Source organism: Fusarium tjaetaba (genome assembly GCF_013396195.1).
Source record: "Fusarium tjaetaba strain NRRL 66243 chromosome Unknown NRRL66243_c0000130, whole genome shotgun sequence".
NCBI lineage: Eukaryota > Fungi > Ascomycota > Sordariomycetes > Hypocreales > Nectriaceae > Fusarium > Fusarium tjaetaba.
In genome coordinates this window covers 78,435-103,693 of record NW_023501326.1, presented here as the reverse complement: position 1 = coordinate 103,693, position 25,259 = coordinate 78,435, and the positions used below count along the sequence as shown (strand labels likewise).

General features: G+C 49.0%; 9 protein-coding genes across 9 annotated transcripts; 5 read left to right on the top strand and 4 right to left on the bottom strand.

Moving 5' to 3' along the window:
• Positions 1 to 542: 542 nt before the first annotated feature.
• Positions 543 to 2,477, bottom strand: FTJAE_6686 (bud emergence 1; the record flags this gene model as incomplete). Its single annotated transcript, XM_037353323.1, has 1 exon — positions 543 to 2,477. The coding sequence occupies one exon, from the start codon at positions 2,475 to 2,477 to the stop codon at positions 543 to 545; it is 1,935 nt and encodes a 644-aa protein (XP_037206229.1).
• A 4,965-nt stretch (positions 2,478 to 7,442) lies between these two features.
• On the bottom strand, positions 7,443 to 9,106 carry FTJAE_6685 (leucine permease transcriptional regulator; the record flags this gene model as incomplete). The annotated part of the gene is made up of 3 exons (XM_037353322.1): positions 7,443 to 7,656; positions 7,716 to 8,955; positions 9,028 to 9,106. The coding sequence occupies 3 exons, from the start codon at positions 9,104 to 9,106 to the stop codon at positions 7,443 to 7,445; spliced, it is 1,533 nt and encodes a 510-aa protein (XP_037206228.1).
• A 786-nt stretch (positions 9,107 to 9,892) lies between these two features.
• On the top strand, positions 9,893 to 11,700 carry FTJAE_6684 (VPS36-like protein; the record flags this gene model as incomplete). The annotated part of the gene is made up of 2 exons (XM_037353321.1): positions 9,893 to 9,895; positions 9,943 to 11,700. The coding sequence occupies 2 exons, from the start codon at positions 9,893 to 9,895 to the stop codon at positions 11,698 to 11,700; spliced, it is 1,761 nt and encodes a 586-aa protein (XP_037206227.1).
• A 246-nt stretch (positions 11,701 to 11,946) lies between these two features.
• FTJAE_6683 (CENP-B 1) lies at positions 11,947 to 13,149 on the bottom strand (the record flags this gene model as incomplete). The annotated part of the gene is made up of 1 exon (XM_037353320.1): positions 11,947 to 13,149. The coding sequence occupies one exon, from the start codon at positions 13,147 to 13,149 to the stop codon at positions 11,947 to 11,949; it is 1,203 nt and encodes a 400-aa protein (XP_037206226.1).
• A 1,387-nt stretch (positions 13,150 to 14,536) lies between these two features.
• On the top strand, positions 14,537 to 15,394 carry FTJAE_6682 (uncharacterized protein; the record flags this gene model as incomplete). Its single annotated transcript, XM_037353319.1, has 1 exon — positions 14,537 to 15,394. The coding sequence occupies one exon, from the start codon at positions 14,537 to 14,539 to the stop codon at positions 15,392 to 15,394; it is 858 nt and encodes a 285-aa protein (XP_037206225.1).
• A 985-nt stretch (positions 15,395 to 16,379) lies between these two features.
• On the bottom strand, positions 16,380 to 16,715 carry FTJAE_6681 (uncharacterized protein; the record flags this gene model as incomplete). The annotated part of the gene is made up of 3 exons (XM_037353318.1): positions 16,380 to 16,413; positions 16,467 to 16,597; positions 16,662 to 16,715. The coding sequence occupies 3 exons, from the start codon at positions 16,713 to 16,715 to the stop codon at positions 16,380 to 16,382; spliced, it is 219 nt and encodes a 72-aa protein (XP_037206224.1).
• A 404-nt stretch (positions 16,716 to 17,119) lies between these two features.
• Positions 17,120 to 18,014, top strand: FTJAE_6680 (uncharacterized protein; the record flags this gene model as incomplete). The annotated part of the gene is made up of 2 exons (XM_037353317.1): positions 17,120 to 17,301; positions 17,348 to 18,014. The coding sequence occupies 2 exons, from the start codon at positions 17,120 to 17,122 to the stop codon at positions 18,012 to 18,014; spliced, it is 849 nt and encodes a 282-aa protein (XP_037206223.1).
• A 509-nt stretch (positions 18,015 to 18,523) lies between these two features.
• FTJAE_6679 (Zn-finger) lies at positions 18,524 to 19,456 on the top strand (the record flags this gene model as incomplete). The annotated part of the gene is made up of 1 exon (XM_037353315.1): positions 18,524 to 19,456. The coding sequence occupies one exon, from the start codon at positions 18,524 to 18,526 to the stop codon at positions 19,454 to 19,456; it is 933 nt and encodes a 310-aa protein (XP_037206222.1).
• A 510-nt stretch (positions 19,457 to 19,966) lies between these two features.
• Positions 19,967 to 23,121, top strand: FTJAE_6678 (xeroderma pigmentosum group C-complementing; the record flags this gene model as incomplete). Its single annotated transcript, XM_037353314.1, has 2 exons — positions 19,967 to 22,182; positions 22,233 to 23,121. The coding sequence occupies 2 exons, from the start codon at positions 19,967 to 19,969 to the stop codon at positions 23,119 to 23,121; spliced, it is 3,105 nt and encodes a 1,034-aa protein (XP_037206221.1).
• Between the last annotated feature and the right edge of the window lie 2,138 nt (positions 23,122 to 25,259).

The following is a 25,259-nucleotide window of genomic DNA, read 5'->3' as shown; positions in this document are numbered from 1 at the left end:
AAGGCCATATACCCGCCTGAATACACATGGATGTGAAGAAGAAAGTTTTCAAAAGAGGAGCAAATAGGGGGGCATGACAAATGCCCAAAGAAGAGACAACGAGCGTCAGGTACACTGGTCATGAAACTTATGCGTCATCCAGCTAATAAAATGGTATCAAAGAAGCATCAAGTTCCTCGCCGACGTGTCGTCATAAAATCCGCGTAGAATAAAATGGACAAGAAAAAGGGGGGACAAAGAAAAAGTAAAGAAAAAAAGAAGTGTCGAGAGTATGCGTGTCGTCCATTGGGGACTCATGAGAAATTGTAGATCCATCAAGGAAGAGAAGAACGCACGTTTTCGAAGTGGAGGGCCAGAGTCTGTATGTATTGTACTGTACTATACAGGCAAGGGTTCGGGAACGAGAATATACGACGTTAGTGCACACCCAACGGTCTTTGGTGGACTTTTCGGTTTTGGCTGTCAACCCAATTCCGTCCATGCAGCGTTACAATCAAGCTGAAACGCCGCAGTCGTCATCTCCAGTGAGCGGGCAGGGCTGTTCACACGGCCTCCACATAGAGCAGAAGCTTCTCGTTCCGCTGCAGAGCATAGTCCAAGTCGTTGTCACTAAGCATACTTGGCTTATCTCCAGTGGGCTCGTCCTTGTAAAACAGTTGGACCTCCTGGCCCGCCGGCACCTTCAGACGATCACAAATCTTTTCGTAGAGTGCTTGGAATGAGATGTCCGTTGGTACTCGGATGGCAATGAGATCTCCGTTGAAATACATCTTGATCTTCATTGCTGATGCCGGCTGAGCCTGGGGTTGCATACCGTTACCCAGAGATGTTTGTGAGGGCTGTGACAAAGAAGATGGCTGTCTTTGGATGTCAGGGGAACCTGGGCCCATCTGATGCGCTGGTGCAGCTGAGAGGCCGTATGCACTGCCGTTCGAATTGTTCTGTGATCCACCAGCTGGGGACTCGGCCGACGACAGCTGTGATGCTTGTGATAGGCGGTACTCCTCTTCGTTGTCGTTCGGATCGATCTCGTAATCTCCTTCACGGGGTGCAAAGAACTGTCTCACCAGGTTGCACCTCGAAATGTAATGGGGCTGGTTCAGCATGTTCTTCACGTACGCGTCCAAGTTATGGAGGCGTCCTTCGGTGATTGCATCTGTGACATAGTTGACCGGTCCAGGCATGTATGGCAGTGTGCGCTTCTGTGTCCCTGTGTTACCGGCCTCAGCTGGAAATTCGGTCAGAAGAGCGATCTGGAAGTCGTAAAAGTCCTCGTAATAGCGGGACAGCTCCCATTGTCGTCCGTCTTCTAGCAATGCTTCGATCACGAACCAGTACTTATCCTCTGCAAAGCAGTATCGTGGTATGCGTGCTTGTAGCGGTGCGTTGAGTTGTGAGGCCGGTTTCTGTACATGATTTTGCTGAGGTTGTTGCGACGTTCGAGGTTGAGACGCGTATCCGGCCTGCGCTCCATTCTGAGAAGGTTGTCGTGAATGCTGCTGTTGCTGAATGCTCATTCGTTCCATGCCTTGTTCGATACCCTGCCCAGGTTGCTGAGGACCGCCTCCCTCAAACTTGCCCAGTGTGATGCTGCTGTTCTTGTATTCCGCCGCCATCTTCTTCCATTCTTCCACCTTTGGAACACCGGCACGCTTTATGGCGTCACCCGGGTTTGCAATCGCCTTATCGCTTGCCATATCACGAATCTCGACAAAGGAAACGGGGATGAGCCCTGGGCCACCCAATCGACCGATGGGCTTGGCCACGAACCACTCGGGGTTCGATTGCGCGATGACGATAATAGCCTCGCCAGCTTTGGCCTCCAACTCGTCGGCTCTCTCCGCGGCAAAGTCGTACATGACAATTCCGTAGACCATGGCGCCTGACTTTCCAACCGACTTCGAATTACGCTGGTGGCCTTGCTGAGGCACGGCTGTAGTGGGTGACATGACGGCTGGCGCAGTTTGCATTGCTGGAGATTCGCTGTAACCAGAATCGTGGTCGGGGTTCTTTGTCGGAGTGGGGAGTTGGCCGCCGTCGGACTGTGCGCTATCTCTCTCGGTTCGGCCAAGCGCTTGGAAGAAGGTGACAGGGACGAGACCCCGGGCGTCAGGGAGAGCTGGATTACATGCTTCGTACCAGTCTTGATCGTTTTCGCGGCCTATAACGTGGAAAAAGTCGCCTCTCGAAAAGCTCAGTTCTTGGCTCGATCGTGCCTCGTAATCGTAAAGAGCTCGAATGACCTGCAAATTAGATTGGGCATCAGCATCTGGGCTCTCAGTGATTAAAGTCAAGTTTGTCGTGGAACCATGGCTGTACCGAATGTGGCAGACCATAATTGAATAGGATTTGAGGCTTGGGAGTGGGAGGCCACCAACCTTCTTTGGAGGAACAATGGCGACAGCCGATTTGGGAGCGACGGATCCTTTGTCCTTGTCACCTTTGATCGAACGTCGAAGAGCCTGCACGAAGCGCATAACTGTTAGCTTTTGACTCGAGTATTTCTCGGGCAGCCAGCGAAGCCGGCGCAAGTAATGAGCAAGACGAGCTGAATGCGGCGGGGGAGGGGGTTTGGCTCAGGCAGCTGAGAAGATGGGAATAACGCCTTGTGAGGCACGAGAAGTTGGAGGCAAAGCACGGCATGATACAATACAATAGAGAGATGGGATGGCACCTCAGGCAGCTGCATGGAGAGGCATGAGCGACGGGAGGGAAAGGGGCGATGACGAACCTTCATTTTTGTGTAATTGAATGCCTCCTGGGCAGTTGCAAGTTGGGAAGTTGTGAATCGCTCGAAGGTGGAGGTTGTTAGGAAAAGGATCGCAAGACGAGACGACCTGAGCAAGGTACGGTACTAAAAGTATGTATGTATGTACGAGACGAGGGACGACGACACGACCCGGCGGGACACAGCGGCGGGCTGGGCTACCTTATTTCGATCCAATCCGATGTTTGGTGTAAGGCAAGGCAAGGCCAGGTACAGACAGTACGCTACCAGCACCTTGCAGTGGCAGTACCTCTATTAACCGCTAGACCGGGCACGGGCAAGGCAGCGAGGTGCAGGATGGACAGACCCCAAGTCAAGTTGTAGCGGTTGCAGAAGCAGCGCCGTTGAAGTGGAGGGGCTAGAGGGAGAGAGGGAGAGAGAGGTACTCCGTAGGGAGGGGCCTGAACCTGGCTGGACCTGGACCCTCCGAGACAAAGGTAGGGTACCTTACAGCGAATGCCTGGGGTTACACACGCACACGCACACACACAAAGATTGGGCTGCGAGCGAGCGAGAGAACGAACGAACGAGCGAGCGCGAATGTGAGGAACGGAGTACACGCCAGGGGGGCGAAGTACAGTAAGTAGCCTGAGAGTGGGCTTGGACAATGTTCCCTCGAGTGGATCGAACGTTGTGGAAGCGATTTGTGTAAGTTTTGGTTTGTGAGAGAGGCTGATGAGATGGGAGAAAAAATAGCAGTTGGCGGCTGGAAATAATAAGGGACAAACTTTGGTGTTTGCTTGCTTGATTTGCTTTGCTTTGCCTCTTTTGCTTCTTATTGATGGCCTGATGACTTTGGTTGGTAGGGCCGTATAACTGTGACTGATCAGATACTCGGAAATCCAACGTCCGTGGATCTGTGACCCTCGACGCGTACGATAATCAGTGATCCAAGACGAAGTAGAGGGCCTTCGCTTTGGGTTCCCTTTAACGTGATATTGACGCGAGCTGTGGGCGCCTTTGAGTTTCAACGATAAAGCGTAAAGTGGCTAAGGCTGCGGTCCTCAGCGAGACAAGAAAAGATGGAGGGTGAAATTAATTACCCTTGGGCTTGGGCTCAGGCTCTCAAGGTGGGGTGATTGATGGATGGAGGGGTCGCCTCTGACAACTAACTAACTATAGGCGCCTGCCAGCGACCCGAAGACGTCTTGTAAGTGGTTTTAGTGGATGGATCTGACCAAGAGATGTCATAAAATGGAGATGGAGTCGAGAGAAGGGAGAGAGAGATGAGCAAAATGCGAAAGGATAAATCGCAAATTACCTCAATGACAGTCGAGTACCTGAATGGCTCTGGTTGGTGGTCAGTGATGAATGGTCAACACTGATATCCAATCCCAAACAATTAAAGGCTTCAAGCTTTGACTGAGCTTCAGCTATGTACATGTACCAGCCCAGCTACTACAGTACAGTTAGAGCATCACTTGTGGGAGCTGACATGTTTGAACTAAATGAATCCTAAAAGCTGAGCTATTCTTCTTTAGCTGTAACCTCTCTCCCTCCAAAGCCATTAGAAGCTGCCAAGCTCATCTCGAAGCCCTCAACTCGACAATCAAAGCATCCCCAATCCCTGTCAACGGCGTCAACTGTCAGTCCAGCGCTTACGAGACACCACAAACTGCACACGACAGCATTCTCAGTGGGTAAAATTGTGCATGAGATCTGCCACACAAACACATCCTCCTGCACGCTCAAAATAACTTTTTACCATTCAATTTACCACCTGCAAACAACCACAGGCAAACGCTTACACGACCAATCCCTATCGTACTCTACCCTACCTACCCCTCATAGTTACATACATACAATCAGCAAAGAGGGCATCAACTTTTGGCCTGGCCTGTTGACTCGGACCAACCGCTCAACCATGCCCATGTCTGGTCTCATTCCTCTCTCGCTCATCCCCGGGCCACGGTCATGGGCATGGGTGTGCGGACAAATGATAAATTGGTCAGGGATCATGGGTGGGTTTGCGTACCAACTGAAAAGTCCCCTCTCTTGTTCGTTCGTGATGCCCGATACACATACAGACAGCACAGACACAGACACAGACGTTAGCTCTGGCGTTGGCACATCACGTCGTCGGTGACGCTAATACAAGGGAAATTTCCGTAGTGATTTACCTACAGGCTTCAGTCAGTAAGTGACTCGAGAAAACGGGGAAATCGTCGCGTGGCAGGGATGCATCACACAGTCCCATCCATCCATGGATGGAACAAACAGGGGGGCCACGCAGCGATCGCATTGCATCAAAGACTAGGACTGCGACCTCGATTCTAGAAATCGCGATGAAATGATTTGAGAGAAGCAGAGCCAGTTTATGCATGCCATGTTGGTGCAGCATCTCGTCCATCTTTCTGACATTGACTTTCAGATATCCCTGGTCAAGATTCGGCATAATACCACATCTTAACATTAATGCCAGTCTCTATTCAAGACAAAGAACCACCGGTGACATACCTCACTACGCATAAAGACACATCCACCTGACGCCGGATGTTGGTAGCCCATTGTCTTGTGTTTATGCAAACAACTGCCGCGCGCACACATTTCCAGAATGTTGGAACATGGCTGGATAATGCTCCCTCCTTGTTAGTTGTCTATGCCAGTCAGTGATATACTACGTTCCAGTCTATAGACCTTTGTTATTGATGGCTGATCTCATGATATCATACTGAACCACTCCACTATACAGGTATCAGCATGTATGTAAGTGAATATACACGCAACCATCGTGTGTCTCCAAACTCTCTTGCTCTCGCTCTTTACGCGACATGTTGATCTCCAGTCTTCAAGTCATCCTCATTCCTTTAACTCATTCCTTGATCCAGTCCAACAACTGACCCCTCCCTCCCCTGCTCACTTTTTAGCAGAGAATCCACCGGAAGCGTCCCCCGCCAGAAAAACCATGATGGATCATGGCGCCGCTGTCTCGTCTGCGGATACCGTTGCCCTGGGTCTAATCTCGTGTGTCAATCTCCCGTTCGCTTCAAAAACGACGGTTTCTGTGCATCACCCGGGAAATATGACTCGTGAAGATCAGCTGCAACGGATTTGACGAAAACCCTTCTCCCTTATCAAAATATATGTAGATATGGATCTAAGTGTATTTGTCTTGGAAAACAGGATATGTACTCCGTAAGAAGGAAGCACTATTCCCTCCCTTGAGCCAAGACATGCTTATAACTAAATCCTGTCCATCCCGACACTTCGGGACTCCCTGCTTCTATGTCAAATTTTCTCTTGGGCCAGTGTTTCTCTTTCAGCAGGGGGTTCGTCATTGTTCCCGAGTCTCGGAGCACAGCAGGTCATTTTCGCTATTGACATCCCAACCACCATGCAGTAGCTGATGCCACTCACTTGGCCTCAAGTAAACGCGACAGATACTGGCATTTTGAACATCAATTACTGTCCCGCTAGATGGGTTCGGGACAGAAAAAAAGACAGCAATTGAATAATAAATATACAAATACATACAATAACTTTTATTATAAAAGAAAAGACAACTTGGGTGTTCGATATAAAATCCAAAAAGAAAAGGGGAACATCCAAGCCAGCCTCTCATACGCGGGCAACACAAGTCATTCTTATCTCCACAGTACTTGGAAGGCACTACCAAAGGCCTTAACACTGTATTGCGAGTTTTACGCCCTGCAATAGGCGGATCGGCATTCAACCCGAAGGGATAGCCGCAATCAGCTGTAACTGTCACAGACAGCACAAGGGAATCTCAGTAATTTAAACACTATAATTTTTAAACACGGTAGTTGACGTCGGGACGACGCCAGAAGCGGTAGTTATGCCTGGGATTCGAACGATCGATCAGTGTAGCCGACACATGGACGGCCCCCTTCTGAAAGAGTTGCCAACTGCGCCCCGAGTCCAGCCGGACATTCCCAACAGGGGTCTTTAAATATTTGTCTTATATAGGCACTAGCTTTCAAAGCCATTCACCCTCAAAACGACGTAACAGCTCAGCGTCAAAATGATATAAAGAACATTGATTTTTCATTTCTTCGTTCATTCGTGCAAAAAAAAAAAAAAAACTAGAATACGATCAATTCTTACTTGTTAAAAATTACTAACCCACAACTCCCAGAAACGCCAAAACTCGTTCCATCAACCTCGTCCTGATTCCTGTTGAGGCCAGTACGCCATTCACTTTGCAATGATAAAGCTGGCGGTTACAAGACCGACCAACAACGCTCCACAAGCCAATTACCGACCCCAACAGTACCAGGAACGAGATGACGTTGAGTTCCTGTCCGAGTTTTCCCATCAAACCCACTGCATCTAAGTTCCCACCCAACATCCAATGTTTTTATTTGTCGTACAAAAATAGTGTCGCCTCGGTCGATAGAATGGAAAGCTGGTATCGAGGCTACGGTTAATTGATCAAAGCCCAAGGCAAAGCAGCATAAGAGACTTATGTTATGCATGGACTTAGCCCCGGGTGGTGCGTAGTAGAATGGAAGTCATTTCGTTGCCACTTAAGCAGAAATGGGGGTATAAAACGCCGAGTCGTCCACATGAATGAAAACGCAACACAAATGTGAAAGCATCATCATGTCTCGTCGATAAACATAACGACGGTCAAGTCTCAAGCCGCGAGACGTCGATAGAAGTCGCAACGCAAAAGGGAAAAAAGAAAAGAATCCGAGAAAGAAGCAGTAAAGGTTTAGATCTGGCCCTTGATATCAACCTTTTGGAACGCAGTGCTGCGCGCGCCCTCAAAGAGGGGACCGGCTTTCCCAGTCATAAACGCGATGTAGTCTGTTCGGTCTTCCAACAAATGTCGACCTTGATGATCGATGATGAACTGGGCTGCATCAGCATCAGACTCGAAGCCGAGTTCCTCAGTGATGAAACGAAGTTTCACATCTGGCTTGTATCTGTAAAATAGTTAGCAAATCGTGTTCAAGAAAATCAACGAGGAATGGATACAACTTACGCTTTGCAAATATTGCACAACGCAGCAAGCCGTTCTCGAACAACAAACATGTCCATCAGGTATGCACCCATGTTAGGGGTGTCAAGGTAAAGCTGGAAGAACTTATGATAGTTGCCCAACGCCAATGATGATCGCACTTCTAAAGCATGCTTAATCGGCTTCTCTCCTTTCTCTGCTGTGGTTAGATCTGCCAAAGTGTCGTTCAATCCGGTTCGGTTGGCCGTGTGGATGAAATACAGAATGCGATATGCCTTGAATTCAATGGGGTTGCCTTTTAGGCCCATGCCATACAATGACCGTAGTTGGGTCTGGCACTGATTATACTCACCAATATCCCCTTTCTCCAAGGCAATTCGGGCATGAATTTCATAAACGGAAACAGTAAAGTCGTTCTTGATATGTTGCACAGTCAGATCTTGCCTCATAGACTTGAACTGATCACAGATGTACGAATAGTTGCTTTCCCGCTTCCACTTCTTCTTCAAGAGTTCTAGAGTTTGACGCAGAATGTGCTCAGGTCGAACCTTGGACGGAACTGGAGGAGCGGTAAGACGAAGATACTTCTTCTCAAGTACCTCGCATGTGCCAATAATAGGTCCAGATGAAGGCGGAGGCGGACTAGGCGATCTGAGCGACTTGTATTCGTTTTCGAACCGTCGCTTGCGCTTGTTGGCTTCCTTCTGGAACTTACTTGATTTCGGCAGGGGCTCGTCCATAGAAGCACGCTTATCAGGGGAAGGATAGGAGATACGGTCCTCAAGTGAAGAACGCGAGTTAGTACGCCACGGAGGCTGGGAGTTGTCATTACTGGCAAAATCGGTAGATTTCCTCTTCTTGGAGTTGATGGGGACATTAAAACTTTGCTTGGTATCCGCATCACGTTCGGCTTTGACTATAGCCTGTGGGAGGGGCATGTTATCCCAATCGAGCGTGTATAACGTGCCGTTTTCCTTTGCGGTACCGATGGTGCTCTTAAGTTTAGCCTCGATTTCCGCGCGAGACACGGTGGGTTCGTCATTTTGGGGAAGGAAAGATCTTTGAACATAGCTCCGAACAGATTCGGGCCAGTCCACTTTGGACTTGGCTTGCTCAGGTGTCGGGGTTACACCATTCACGGGAGAAGCGGGAGACATTTGATGTTGCACCGGGGGCTGTGGAGGCACGTAGCCGGCATAAGGAGCAGCTGGCGCTGCGTACTGACTGAATCCTTGACGAACGGTTACGGGAATGAAGGCTGGATCTGCATTTCGTGTCAGGGCTGTCGGGCGAGAAAAAGAGATGTCGTCTGCGGGCAGTCCGGGAGAAGACTTACTCGCTGGGTAGGCGTAAGATGTCGGGACGGTTTGCTGAGTTACGCTCGGCGCTTGCTGCGCTGGCCAGGTTGGCATCATGGCGTGGGAATGCTAGCAGTGCGAGTGGTTAGTTTCACAAACGGGTTGGGGAGAAAAAAGATGATGCCGGGCGGATAATGGCAGAAAGGCGAGATGATGATGGGTTCCTGGGTTTGGAGTGGGAGTGGAGGTTAGGTTAGGTTAGGTTTCTTTGGGAGGTATTTTCGTGGTCAGAGGCAGGAGACTGGCGGTGGCGGTGTGGTCCCTGCTTATTCACGGAAAAACCGTGCTCCGGTGGAAGTGATGCCTGAATCTCAGTGAGTATGGGTGGTGTACGTTTAGGTTGGGATCCGCCGAGTGGAAGCTTATCGTCAACAGTGGGGCCGTCAACTGGAGTGGCCGATCAAGTCCCGTCTCGCGTGCCTTGGAAGACTCACTTGATACTGAAGTACTTCACTGTAACCTTTGAATCTACTTGGAGTCGAAACAAATACCTTGCTATACCGACTCTTGGTTACTGTTCTCTGATTGGAAGATTCATCGAGCGTTTGTCTTCTAGCTTGCTTCTGTTTGCTGCAAGTCATCGTCTATTTGCATCATTGCTCATCCATTCATCAACAGCCACAGCAATATCTTCTCTCTGCTTCAGTCTCACCCTCATGACGGATGTTTCTGAAACACATAGACCTTACTACAGCACTACGGCCCTCGTATCTTCCAGATGAGGTGCTCCTATTTGTTCAGGACAACGTAGGCTTGTATGAGGGGTAGGTTGTTCTTGGCAACTCAAGTTGAGGCTCTGATATTAACACGATGTTAGTAAATTCAAGCTGCCCAATCAACAAAATGGTCAGGTTTACTTAACCTCTCATCGAGTTTGCTATGTTGATAAGCAGGAGCCCCGTACCCACTCCGTTGCTCTGGATCTGAAAGATGTAGAACGTTACGAATTCTATGCTGGCTTTCTGAAGTCATCGGCCAAGGTGACTTTGATACCGAAGCCTCCAAAACGATCATCCTATCACAGCCGTGCTCTGTCGAACGCCTCAAGCTCACAAAGAAATCTATCTGGATCACCAGGAATTTCTGAATCGGCTTATAGGGCACCCCCTGAGCCTCCGGCTGTGACAAGCGCAACATGGGTCTGCACTATATGCAGTTTCTCAAATCCGGTCCCCTCAAATTTTGATCCTACTTCAGCAAACGCTCATACGCCTCTGCCGCCCTGTTTAGCCTGTGGGATCAAGCCTACCTTATCTCACGTTCTCAAGGCTGCAATCTCCGGCGCGAGCAATCGCTCAGCAGCCTCGCCAGCTCTGAATGCACCTCTCCCATTACGACCATCTCACTCTGGCACTAGACCTCTATCCGAGAATCTGGACCAAAAGCCAGCTTCAAGCTTACCTGATGCTACCAATGGTTCAAACTCGGCTGCATCTTTCCAATGTCCTCGTTGTACCTTCTCAAATCATCCTTCCTTGATGATCTGCGAGATGTGCGGTGGGCCTCTGATTTCACAGAATGTCCCATCATCTATCCAGCAAAGCTCCACAGCTGATACCATAAGGACTGACTCCCCGGGGCCTGTACTGGACCCCTCCAAGATCAATAAGAATGGAGGCGATGCCCCTGAGAGTGTCAAAATTTCTTTCCGAAGAGGTGGTGAGAAGATATTCTATGAACGACTCAAGGGCTCTATGACGCAACGCAAATGGCTGCTCCAAGATGCACCTCCTGTTCCAAATAGCCGAGCTGTAGATGAAGGGTCCAAAGACACACCAGCCGGTACTCCCGGACGACAGAAGGGGGTCGGTATCGCTGGCCTGGAGCAACTTGGCTTGAACATGCGCAAGAACAATGAGTTGCTAATAGGCAGTGCTTTCGAGGATCTGGAGGCTCTTATGTCATCTGCTAAGGAGGTCATCGCACTTGCAGAGCGATTCGCACGGCAAACAAATAACGGGCAAGGCAACGCATCAGCTGAAGAGAACGCCATTCTGGCGGAATCGGCGAGCCAACTTGGCCTGGTCACGACAAAGGATATTGTTGGTGGCGGGAGTTCCGAATCACTGTATTTGTCAGAGCTCGCCAGGAACTTGGCTGAGTTTCTCACTGATGACTCAAGAGGAGTCCTCAAGAAGGCAGGCGGTATCATAACGCTCGTCGATCTATGGGCCATGTTCAACAGAGCTCGAGGCGGTGTCGAGCTCGTCAGCCCAGCAGACTTCGAGAAAGCTGCCAGGCTCTGGAGCAAGCTTAAACTGCCCGTTCGTCTGCGCACCTTCCGCAGTGGCGTCATGGTTGTCCAGGCTCGTGATCGTACCGACGGCACCACAGTCAGGGCCATACTTGCGTGGCTCCGCGATCTTCACGAGTTTCCTCCTGAGCGCGAAGTGCCTTGGGACTGGCAAGAGTTTGGCAGAGGAGTTACAGCCCAAGAAGCTGCAGAACGCTTCGGCTGGAGTCTTGGTGTTGCAGAGGAAGAGTTGTTGATGGCGGAAGAGCGAGGAGAGCTGTGTCGCGAGGAGGGATTGGAGGGTCTTAAGTTCTGGGTGAACTATATTGATCCGGGCGAGCACAAGAAGCACAAGTCTCAAGCTCAGAAGGATAGTGATGAGGTTATGAAAGCATTGAAAGCAAGCGGACTACTATAAACGAGGCAACGACCATGTGGATTATACAGCATAGATATTTGTGAGCCATTCACGGAAAATCAACGAAACAAGAGCAAATTGTAAGGATCCATTTGGCATTGCCTTCCTATAAAGATAACTGAGGTGCGTTTTGACAAACATTTATAACCCGAACTCCACATTATTCGTCTACCGAAACTCCAAAAACCAAGTCGTCAACCAGTACTCCCTCACAAGCCTGGCGGTTCTAGATACTCCAACAAACTCTCAAACAACAACGTGAGTAGAAAGATGTTCCACGGCCTCTTTGATGGATCGCAGCATTCGCTGATTAACACAGAATGGGCATCGCACGGGCCGGTCATCCTGGGCTATAGGCTGTTCCGAAGTGATAGGGGTGAGGGTGAGGTTAGTAGTCATTTCGTGCGCTGGTGTGGTCGTGTAGCGCTGAACGGAAGTAGCACGCACGGTCGGTGTGGTCAGAATGCTGTTGGGCTGAAGTCCTGCTCTTTCAGCGCGTTCACGCTCTTCTCGTACAGCCGCTGCCTGTTCTTCGGCAGCTTGTTCTTCTTGCTGAAGCTGGCGCAAAGCATTCTGTAAGACGACCTCAGGATCATCATCGGCGTAGATGGGCTGGTCAGGCTGAGGAGGCGGGATTGAGGGGGGATCATGCGTCATCATGAGAGGTGGTGGAGGCACCTGTTGAGGAGGGCCTGTCATTCTACGGACCACTTCATCGCGCACCAAGGCACATGTGTTGAGGGTGGGCTCGATACCAACAGCGCGTATGATTTCTTCTTTGACCGCAGCTGGACTTGTGTCAGGGGCGACGCTCATGTAACGAGGGACACAATCTGCCAGGTATCCTATATCTTCGGCGGCATTGATCCCTCCATCCCCATGACGGCGTTGTCGTCTGATCAAAAGTCCATACCGTTTCTTGAATCGATGGATCCAACCTGGAGAAAACTCGGGAGGGTTTTCATCCTTATATCGAGGCAACTGTCCGAATATTGATTTTGCCTTGTCACCAAGTTCTTCATTGGTGGGTTGGCGACCAGATGCTTGGACCTGTTGATACCATATAAGGACGAGCTTCTCAACATCAGGCCAGTTTCCGTAGCGCAGACGGGAACCCGAAAGTTGAGGATTGTCACTATCTAGACGCGAGTACTTGGGTGACAGTGAGTGTGACACAGTAGACTGGCTTATCTGCTGGCCATACTGGGAAAAGAACCATTCGATACAAGCCTTGTGCGAGGGACGGATAGGCTGGCTATTAGCCCATCGACGCAGAGCACGGCGTTGGTCGAGTGTCAGGGAATGTCTCTCCTTTGGCGATGCGCCGACGTGATCGCCGACATGGTCAACGGAGGTGACATCGTGGCCTACCTGAGCGACGGCATCAACAGGAGAGAGGTCCGGGGCGGGAGCGGCGACAAGGGCCGGGTCGGTGGTAGCAGCCGACATGCCCAGGACGGCTATCTCCTTAAGGTGTGGGTTCTCGATTTTGGGGGTATTGAATTGGAGATGGTGAGGCTATCGTTGTAACCGAAGGACGTGCGCTTGGGGGAGGTGGGATGTTTCGATTAGGGAGATAGTTTGATGGCAGTTTGGCGAGAGAATGTCGATGGCGGGGGAGGAGAAAGCTCTGTATGGACGTCACGTGATGCCATGTCAATGAATTAGAGGGCAGGTGCGTCAAACGGAGGATTAGGTAATCGTATTCGATATCAAAAATACTCATGATCATGGCATTATTGAGATCACAATACCCTTGTAATTGAGCCACGACCTTTGTTTTGGTCTTTATATCACCTTTGCCTGTGCTCTTGTATTCTTGTCTCGGGAATATTCATGATATTGAATGCTCTTTAATGACCTCGATATATGCCTCCTCGATAACGTACTAGACTGAATCGCTAGTCCTGATTGTTTCAGCAACTTTGATAGAAGCATGGATGTCCACAAGGGTCATGGCCATACCTAAGCATGCCAGGATAATTGGACATGGGGTTTCCTCCGTTTCGGCACAAATTTCCATGTTACCTAATTAGAAAACCGCATGCATGTCATGATCGGTCCTCATGAGAAGATAAACTCCTCGCTACGACGATTCGCCAAGGCGTATGGTTACAGTCATATCCAAACTCCTTGTGAGCTGTCACCAGAGATTCATGCCAATTTGGTATAAATCAGGAGCTCATGTGTCAGTTGGATAACTCGGCCAACTGTTGAGAGTGGGTAGAAACGGGATTGACAGGAACACAACCTCCGGGCCGGTCTCGCACTGACTCTTTATTAGGCAGTGCAACGGATAACGGATCATCAGGATGAAGAAAAACAGAGATGTTGCTCTAATAGTTTCCTCGTTCGCCTACTCCTTACAAGCATTAACCTCAGACTATCATAAAGACTCGTTTAAGCTATCCCCAGAAGAACTCGTCAGACTGTGATAAAGCAAACTAGAGACTTGATTACATGACTAGCGGCTCTCGATATGTCCGTCAACTTCCTGATCAGGTATACCCGCTCTGAGCATGAACCATGTCGCCACTTGGCTGAGAGTTCGAGAACTTTGAACATGTGCGCACTAGTTTCGTCTGCATGGCGATCTGCCGATACACTAATAAGTCGATATGTACCTGACTGGCTGACTGTGTGATATTTCTGTTCCTTTCCAGCCGTTTCAGTCCCCTTTCTTGCTTTTTAACATGCCAGACATTGATTGAGATAACGACTTATATGTACTGTAGGGAGTCGTCAACACGCAAACATTGCCACCGCTACCCACTATACACCATTCCCCTACCCTTGTCGTCGACTTGTTCCAGAGCAACCAGAAGAATCCTCCATCATGGCCAGCACATTGGGAGACCACGATGGCTCCATGCCACATTATAGAGTTCCAGGAACCGCTAGATCTTCAACGGCTGCTTCGACGACATCTTCCTCCACCAGAATTGCCCTCTTCAACTCCCTCACTCCATCCAGTACAGCCCTGGTCAGCGAGTGTGTAGATACACCATATCGTCAAATACCAAAAACCTTGAAGATATCTTGGCAATGGAACAAACTGCGAACTTTCTTTCTCGGCAATGATGGCTGCTCAAAGATGTTTGCTGTATCAGAACACTCTGGACTTTTTGGCCGAAACTCAGGTTCGCCTTGTCTTCTCCTCCACAACGGACCAACCGGAAAGGACGAAATACTAGCAGCGGCTGGCGAGACGCTGCGGGATGGGTTATCTGACCCAGGAGTTGTAGAGAGTATTGTCAATGTATCCGCAGCCCCTGGGTCAGACATCGATACTAGGGTTGCCACTGAAATCGTACAGGCACTATACGATGAAACCGAGCAGTGCGTGGTGTTCCGTTGGGCAATAGAAACAAAGCAAGCAGAGACAGTCCAAGACTGCAGCTTTGTTCGGGAAGAATTCGAGTGGTCCATGACACCGCTCCAAGCGGCCAAGGATCCTAAATACTGCCACGAATTCAAGCTTTACCGAACTGGAGATATGAAGGCGCCATTGGAATACCTCGCCATGGCCTCGTGGAAGGAGGCAGCATGGAAGACATGCAAGATTGAGTTCTCTGACAAAGCAATGCAGCAGAACTTTGGAGATCGGTGGTCTCTAATGGTGGTGATGTCTGCCTTGAGAATGTGGCAGCTCGGTCGAACAGGACAAGCATCTTTGGAGTATGTATCGAACTAATTGGATACTGCTCATTTTACTTTGTATCTTAGCGTTGTTGTATTTACCAAAAGGAGAACCGCACATAAGTGCGTAATAGAGATTATATAGATTTAATGATGACCACATGTAGCGCAAGGTTGTGAACACAGCGATAAGATTGTCTTACACTTACGCTTTATTACATATATCCTTGCTTCGAGGACATTGCCATTTATGGAAAGGGCGAATAAAGGGAAAGAAACTCACATCATCAATCTAAGGCGAACTGGATATTCTTTTTCAGGTCTAAATCCACATGTGATTCATAGGAGAGAATCAGCTAGGTTTCCGTCTGCCATTCAGTTCACCAAATAGTATCAACACGATTTTCATGTCCAAGTCGTCATACGGGTCCAATAGCATTCATGTAGCGATGCTGAAGTCTCAACAGATCCAGTTGATTGGCACCAATCGATGAGGCCCAGGTTAAAATACGGCACACGAACATGATAGACAATAGGGCGCTGAATGAGAAACGCAATGCTCTTGCCAAGAGAATCAGTTCGAACTGGTTTAAGCCTCCCGTTGGTATTCCATAGATACCCAGGTTCAGTGCGTCAGGTGTAGATGAAAGTGAAAGGTGAGGCCAAAGTCTCCAAGTAACAGGATCGCACTCGCTGCGAATAATCGTGGCAATATGACAGTAAGCATTCCTTCATATCATGACAGCTATGCAACCCCAGGAATTCTCAGTTCATAGAAATATGGAGGGCATTTTCTGGATCAGAGTTCTTTATCGAGTTCAGCCACCTCCGCATCAATCACAGTCGCACTTTAAACCGGCAAGGTATTCTCGGATGCATCACATGGTGGATAGTACTTCGTTATGCCACAATTGGCGAAACCGGCTTTTGTTGGTATCTGAATTCGGCTGTCCGGCTCGATGGACAGCTCATGTCTGCATGACTTATAAACGTACACCGCATCCAAACAACCATACAACCATCGTCCTCGATTCAACCGTCTAGTTCTTCTTGTCCTGCTGATCAAGGAAGTTCCTGGTAATGGGTTAGTCCATGAAAGCTCCGCATCGTCGGGTGAATTCGCGCACTTGATGAAGTCGGCCTCGTCGGAGCTGGAGGCGTTGATGGGAGGAGTAGCGGTAGCAGTGGGCTTGGAAGAGCCGCCAGAGAGGGCCAGCTTGGTACCGACGACGAGAGTTCCCAACCAGGCGATGGCGAGCTGTTATTCATGTTAGTTTTAGAGATCTCTAGTCTGCGTCGACTGCAATTGAGGTTGAACGAACGTGGTGACCGGCGACCTGCTTGCCAGCAATGGTGTAATAAGCGATACCAGCCATTGTGAATAATTAGACAAGACCGAAAAGGACGAATTGGGTGATGACGAAGGGCAATGGGTGGATGATCGAATGTCGCGGTTGAGATAGTTTGCCGAGCTCTCAAATTCAACTTGGAGCTTGTGCCTGGAATTACAGGCCTAAAGTGGATGAGCTGCCCCAGCGTGTGCGGTTATTCTCCGGATCATATCGTTGATCGGGATCAATCGGATCTACGGAAGCAACGTCACTGACCCAGGGTTATCAACTTTCTTGCAGAAGCCTGCAGCCATCTCAGTGGGTAAAGGTAGGGTAGCGGCGGGCCATCAAAATGGAAGCTTCTACTGCTCTGAAAGCTTGCTATCGCATCTTTCTTTTCTCCAAACAACCTAACTAATTTGCCTTTCATTCTCTGTTCAATTCTTGAAATGTCTTGGTGGGGTAAATCTAAAGACCCCAAGCCGGAGGAGAAGAAGAACGAAGCAACTCAGATCAAAGACACTATTGTTGAGAAGCTTCCCTCAAAGGAACAGCTACCAGAGAGTGTTCAGAAAGCCGTCAACAAGACAGGAAGAGACGGAAATGTCTTCGTCGACATAACCGATGGCTAGTATGTGTGTCTTTGAAAATGTGTAACGCCAGCTAATCGAATATAGTGGCCCCGACTCAACCGACACCAATTTTCGATATGCTGCCTATGCCACGCGAATTAGGACAATTCTTTTATCTGCGCATCGATATGTCGCCTACACTTCGGACATTGGAGAGTCGTTCCGTCCCGTAGCTCACCCGAATCTCGTTCGCGCCGCCTACGGTGTATCTTGGCTGTATCTTATTGGCGATGTCTCGTATGAAGGTTACAAAGCATACTGGCACAATCAGCGTGTGTTGAACCCCAAAGTGCAACTCTCTCCTCGACAAGAGAAGGTTACTGGCCTTCCTGCCACCGAGACACGCCTGATCGAGCCGGGTACGGTGCCACCGCTTGAAGACTATCGCACTGTCATGGTCCAGCGCGCAATCTTCCAGAGTGTCGCCAGTATGGGACTGCCTGCTTTCACTATTCATAGTGTTGTGAGGTATTCTGGCCGCGCCATGAAGAACATGGAGAACCAGGTCATCAGGACTTGGGCTCCAATTGGTCTGGGCCTCGCAGTGGTTCCCTTCCTCCCAGCTATGTTCGACGAGCCTGTCGAGAACGCTGTCGAGTGGGCATTCCACAAAGGATTCGAGACATTCGGAGGTAAGGCCGCAGTCGGCAATGCGCCCACGACGGGTCGCGAGGATATGCTGGCCAAGAGGCCAAAGGAGAAGGAACTGTAAATCCAATGCTTTGAACCACAATCTTGGCGTTCTGGCAGGTGGAAGGCGCTCAACTCATGTTTTAATGTTCGATCAATGTATAGGAATATTGTTTGCGACAGAGTCGGTCACTGACTTATACCAATCCAATTATGCAACAATGAACTCCGTGGTGGGGAGACCCCGCGATCAACCTGGTCCTTGGAAGTGGCTGTGCGCTGGGGGTGCTTATAAGTTATTAACAAGCCTGTGATTCTTGCTCGTGATTTATGTGCATGATTCACAAAAGCCCGACGGATCCTTGCCTTGTCTACTTGTTCTTCTCTCTGCAATCGCGTCTCATTTATTTTGTCTTTTTACGTGGCAAAGCTTGTGGCACCCTCGTTCGCTTGGTCATACGCGGACCCTTCCAGACGTTTCCTAGCCGCCGCCTTTTGGATCTGTCATCTTCACACGAGCACTTGCGACAACAGCTCTGCCTACGGGTAACACCGCCTCTTTAACATTTTTAAATACGAAACATCTTCACCATGGCGTCATCAAACACACAAGAAGCTCAAGATACCAGCTACGTCGAAATGCACGACAAAAACGAAGCCGCGCTGATCGGCAAGCACTGCGAATATGACTACTGCAACCAACTCGACTTTCTCCCTTTCTTCTGTCAGTCATGCCGAAAGACGTTTTGTCTCGATCACCGAAGCGAAGGGTCACATAAATGTACAAATCCCGGTGCGTGGGCGGAGCGAAAGCGCCAGAGAGAGCTTGCGCATCCAAGCATTGGGCAAGGAAAGATTCTAAGGGACAAGGTGTCCCAGAAGCCTTGCGCATCCCCCGAATGCAAGACCACAATTGGTACATCTTTGACGCCCGGTGTACACTGTCAAACGTGTAACCGAGATTACTGCCTGAAGCATCGTCTAAAGGAGGACCACAATTGCAGTAACTTGGTACCAATAGGGGCTCGGCCTATGCAATTCGATGTTGGTCAGAAGACAAAGACGGCATTCGACAAACTGCGCGCATGGGGTTCAGCAAAGAAAGAGCAGGCTGGCAGAGCTTTGCCCAAACCAAAGCCAAGCTCTGCATCGGCACGTATCGTTGCTGTGAACAACCTGAAGAAGACAGCCAAAGGCGATGACAAGACACCTGTTGAGAAGAGAGTGTACATTTATGTGGAGGCCGAGGCAGAAACAGCAAAAGCCAAGTTTCCCAAGGGGGAGTTCTTCTACAACAAGGATTGGGTTGTAGGCCGAGTTCTGGATGCTGCAGCAAGGAGTCTGCAGGTACAAAACATCAATAACCAAAGCTCGGATGAAAAGGACAAGCTTCGAGTCTTCCACGTTGAAGGAGGCAGAATTTTGGAGTATAACGAAAAGGTTGGAACGGCGTTGCAGAGTGGAAATACTGTGGTTTTGTTGCGTGGCGTTGGACCAGCTACCCCAGACCTGATTGAGGCGTGAGCGCTGTTTTATGGATAGACTACCCTATAGAGATGCATGGCCTGGCGTTGGGCAATTTTGATACCAGGAGGAATGATATCAATATTTTTGTTTACTGAGAAAATAGTGTCCTAGCATATTTGAGGTTTCCATTGCTTCATCTGTGTTTCAATAGAAGAATATTGTCTTGCCTATCATGCCTCAAGCCTATTATCACGTTGATTTGTAAATCTACATCCCAAGACTTCAAGTAAAATAAATAAAATAACACAGCAGACTCTAGTTGATGAGCATAAACTCTTAATTGAATTACTTGATTTTTAACAAATTAACATTTTGCTTACCATTGCGATTGACTTCAAGCCCAAGTTCATGTTGCTACCTCCATAATCGAATCACGTGATCGCGCGTCTCCCTCCCGTGCTCCCGTCTTCTATGACGAAGTACCCACCACGCTCCAGTCTAAGCCGTTCATCAAGCTTTAATTCATCCTACTTCGCAGGATGCGACAATCTTGTTTACGATACCAAGATGCCTCCTCTAGTGCCACGCAAACGCTTGCGTGAGTCGCCACCACCTGGAGAAGGCAGATCATCAAAAGCAGTCAAAGAGAAGCCCGATTCATCACGGCGCAAAGCAACACTGTACGATGATTTGGACGCATCTGCGACACCTAACTCAAACTCGATTCTCCACGGCTTTGGAGACGATGACGATGATGAAAGCTCTTTGACATCGTTGTCAGAAGATGAATTCGAGGATGTTGTGCCACCAAATCAACCGAAAGCCAATGAAGTTGACTCTGAGGATGATGATGATATTGAGTTTGAGGATGTCCAAGCACCAGTCGCACCACTACCGGACGCCCCGGTAACATCCGGGGACTTGGAATTGACACTCACAAGGGACACGAGAATCTCGCTCACAAATACATTTGACAGAAAAGGGCCCTCAAAACGTGAGAGGAAAGTCCGGCATGCCACACATTGCGTTCACGTCATGTTACTTTTGTGGCACAATGCTATCCGAAATGCATGGCTTTGCGATCCCGAAGTCCAGGCGACCATGATCTCTCATCTTCCTCCAAGACTCTGGGATGAGGTGGATCGATGGAGGCGCAACAGTGGTCTAGAAAAGAAGCCGACACCTAAGAAGCCAGTGAAGGAAAACGCAAAACTGAAAGGCAAAGGCAAAAAGGCCCAAGATCGAAAGTCGCGCGACTGGGGTGCAGAGGCTGAGAGACTGGAAGAAGGCGCTGTTGATATGAGTCATGGAGACCCCCTATTTCGACTTATGCAAACGTTGTCAGCTTGGTGGAAACAGCGTTTTCGAGTCACAGCGCCAGGGCTGAGGAAATGGGGATATATGTCTCTTGAGCGATTAGACCGTCTTACGAAAGCGCAAAAAGCCGAACCTCATGATCCAGAGCAATTTGGTGAGAAGATCTCAAATCTGGAGGATTTCAGACATCATGCGCGAGTATGTGAGGGGAGCAGAGATGTAGGTGCCCAGTTATTTACAGCTTTGCTTCGTGGACTGGGCCTCGAAGCACGAATGGTTGCAAACTTGCCTTGTCTAGGCTTTGGATGGAATAAACTTGAGGAGGCCGAGCCTGAAAAGAGTGGAAGCGAGGATCAGAGAAACGAGACGCCTGAGAAGAAGGCGAAAACAGCGACAAAGAGCGCGGCCACCGCAAACAAGAAGTCAACGAAGAAAACAAAGGAGCCCACGAGAAATTCGACTCGGAAAACAAGACCTAAAACTGAGGCTGAAAGCGACCCAGATGATCTGGAGCTTGAGTACAAGGACACTGATGATGAATCTGTCGTTGAGATGGATGTGACGCCACGGAAGACAACGGCCAAGACACCAACCAAAAAATATGACGCCGACATGGAGTTCCCGCACTATTGGACAGAAGTCCTATCACCAGTCACTAACAAATACTTGCCCATTGATGCTATTGTCAAAAACGTAGTTGGAACAAACCGAGATCTCATCGAATCGTTGGAACCCCGTGGAGCCAAGGCCGACAAAGCACGTCAAATCATGGCATACATTGTGGCTCATTCACAAGATGGAACCGGCAAAGATGTCACAGTCAGATATTTGAAACGGAATATGCTTCCTGGCCGTACCAAAGGACTAAGGATGACACCAGAGAAAGTCCCCGTCTATAACCGTCATGGGAAGGTTAAGAGATATGACCAGTTTGACTGGTTCAAAACCGCAATATCTGGATATTTGAGAGGCAGCAAGGATCACCCTGTGACCGAAGTCGATGAGATGGAAGAAGCTACAGATCTGAAGCCTGCCAAGCCCGAAAAGAAGGAGGTCAAGGAGGGCCAGGAGACATTACAATACTACAAGCAGTCCAAGGAGTTTGTCCTCGAGCGACACTTGAAGCGTGAAGAGGCACTCAGGCCTGGAGCCAAGGGTGTCAAAGTGTTCAAAAACAAGGGCAAAGGTGGCAAGGTCGAGGAAGAGGATGTGTTCCTTCGCAGCGATGTTCTGAACGTCAAGAGTGCCGAGACCTGGCATAAACAAGGACGCGCACCACTGGCAGGAGAGCAGCCATTGAAGAAGGTACCCTACCGCGCGGCTACGATAAATCGCCGGCGAGAAATTATGGAAGCAGAAGCTGCCACGGGGCAAAAGGTCCTGCAAGGGCTCTACAGCTGGGAACAAACCGATTGGATCATTCCACCACCGATCAAGGACGGCGTTATCCCCAAGAACGAATACGGGTATGTGGGCGATTCCTTTTTCAAACTCGAATCCACTAACCGAACCGCAGGAATATCGATTTGTTTGCTGAGCATATGTGCCCTGAGGGTGCTGTGCATGTACCCTTCCGAGGGGCTATGCGTGTTTGTAAAAAGTTACAAATCGACTATGCGGAAGCAGTTGTGGACTTTGAATTTGGTCACCGAATGGCTGTACCTGTTATCCAGGGAGTTGTGATTGCTGAAGAGAACCACGACATGGTCATGGTAGAGCTCGAGAAGGATGAGGCAGAACGTGCACGAAAAGAAGATGAGAAGCGACGAAAGAAGGCGTTAGCTCAATGGCGCCGCTTCCTCATGGGCATGCGCATTGCAGAACGCATTCGACAAGAATATGGTGAGATTACTGATGAAATATCAGTGTTTGGGCATGCTAGAGACTCGGTCCAGACCAAGAAGCAACCACAGGCTGAGGATGAAGAGATGGCGGGAGGATTTCTTCCAGAGGGGTATGTAGAAGAAGAGGAGGAAGAAGAACCCCGGGCCCATCACACTTCGAGCTTCTTCCCTGCTGTTGATGAGGACGACGACGGCGATGACGGATTAGTGATGGAGCACGACGGTGCAGATGAGCAAAGTGAAAGAATGCAGATGGAGGTCGACAGCAAGCAAGAACCGGCCCCGGGATCGCAGGTCGAAGCAGGGCCGGAGTCTGGGCCGGTGAACACAAAGTTTGATGCAGGGCTGAAGCATGAAGAGGAAGAGGAACCAAAACTGGATACGCAATCCGAGGCAGAATCTGAGCCGCCACAAACGAGTGCAAGGAAAAGGAGGCGAGGCCCAGCGAAAGTGGTCAAGGAAAAGCCTCCAGCTGGGCGTGCAACGAGACGGTCAACACGGAGCGGAAGGAAAGTTGTCTCATATGATGAAGATGCGATGGAAGAGGAAGATGAGGTCTGAGATTCATATGCTGAATCTGAGGATGATGATTAGGCTCAGCCCCTGAGCGGCTCGGCTCAGTGTAATAATAGATGATAGTAATGTGATAGTACGAATAATGATAATACCTATCAGTTGTCAGTTTGCAGAGACGGGAGGTATCCGTTTGCGAAGATTATAAGCTAACGAGATGAGTATTGGCTCTTGGGCCGACAAACCACGGATCTGTGCATTGGCGGTTTGATGGGATATGAATTTTGTGTAACTGGAAACTGATTTGTTTCAACTATCTTGCCTTAGCTAGGAGAGGACAGGCAGTTGAAGGGATCTCATACAATATCATGTTCATATGCTTTCCTCAGTATTATCGTGTTATGCATCTACTCCTAGAGTGTATCGATTATGCGAATAGACCTTCTAGGCTAAAATGATAGGCAGATATTCGACCAGGCAAGGAGTTGTTGGGTTGTATATTCAGCTGATGAATGACCAACTGACAACCCCTCACCCTCTCTCATCTGGTCTGGCCATCCACATTCATCCACATACATACATACATGCATTTCGAGGAAGCCGTCTCATTTGATTGATTGATTGACTGACTCTTTGATCCCCTTCCGAAGAAACCTTATACGCCACAAACACCGTCGGTCGTAGCTTTTGCTCTGTTGTACTAAGGCAAGGCAAAGCAAGCTATACCTTAGGTACAGGCTACCTACCTACCTAGACTAGACGACCACCTAATGCTACCATTCATTCAAATTGCATGTCGCATCGTATCATACCCAAGTGCGACAGCTTATTTATCTACCAATCTTACCCAAGTTACAAACCAACACATTGCATCCCTCCATCCATCACGAGACCCAAGGTTTCTTCCGTCATCTCTTTTTTTGAACTTGAGCTTCTTCATCCCTTGAATTACTTACTCCATCACCAAGACTGACTGACTCTTGCTTCTCCTGCATATCTCTGTCGAAATTCGTAATAAACTCCAGTTCAAGAGTGTTGCAGCCTCTATTCTATTTCTATACATATCTTGGCTTTTGTCGTCACTCGCTCGCTCACTCACTCACTCAGCTCCCATCTCGTCTGACTCTTTTACTCCGCATCTCGTGAGCGTCTACCTACTTTACTTTCACATGAAGTTATACCAACATTATGAATCTTGGACCCCATGGTCGATGAATTAATTATCGAAACATATCACGACCTCTGGCATATTGCACCTCCCTCTGGCTCTCCATTCTTACACTTCGTCTCTCCCCTAACATAGTCTTCTCTTTTGTATTGCCAACTTCCATTTCATTGTTTGCGAACCTCTTCTCTATTGAAGCGAGCGGGGGTTTGAAACGAGGCTGCTTCGAACTGCGATAGTGCGATCACTGAACAATTGATCAATCAATCGCTATTTATTTATCCATTTCCCGATGGAGTCTTGAACAGAGCACAAAGAAGGGATAGAAGGAGCTGGTCATTCATTCTCTCTCTCTCTCTCTTCCCATCTATTATGAGCGAGAACCTAGACGCCTTTCAACCTTCTCTTTTCTCCTCTCTCTGCATCGTCACGTCTTCCATCTATTCTCCAAATCCATCCATCTTCACCCGACGACGAATTAATCAACCTCAACATCACGATACGGCCTCGATCATTCACCCATAGCGAAACGAGACACAAGCGATTACTTGCGCACAGCTTTCACTGTGCTGGGTTATCACCGAAATACTTACAGAACCATCATCTTTGTCGCAGGTAAGAATACCAAGGTTCTCCTATCTCATCCCGCGTTCTTGAACAAACGAACAAATAAACGACAAGTCAAAGCTCTCTTCACGCCGCAAAGTCGCGGGCTGGCTTCTCGTATACCTTGCTTCGTGCCAGAGAAGAATGCCACTTGCAGCCATGGACATAAGCTTTCGTGTTTAGCCGTGGCGTCATTATCACCACCACAGACACCGCCCTTGATTCTCACTTGCTTTGCGTACCAAGTTGTTTCTGGTGGGCCGCGGAAAGTAGAAGAGGTCATCGTCTCGGAGTGAAAGTGAAAGTCAAGGGTTGGTGTGAAAGTACGACGCCAACATCTTGGTTACTAGCCATACCTATGCGACAGTCGTTGCATGGGCTGAATCACTGTCGCAATTAACTCCTTCTGTTCCCC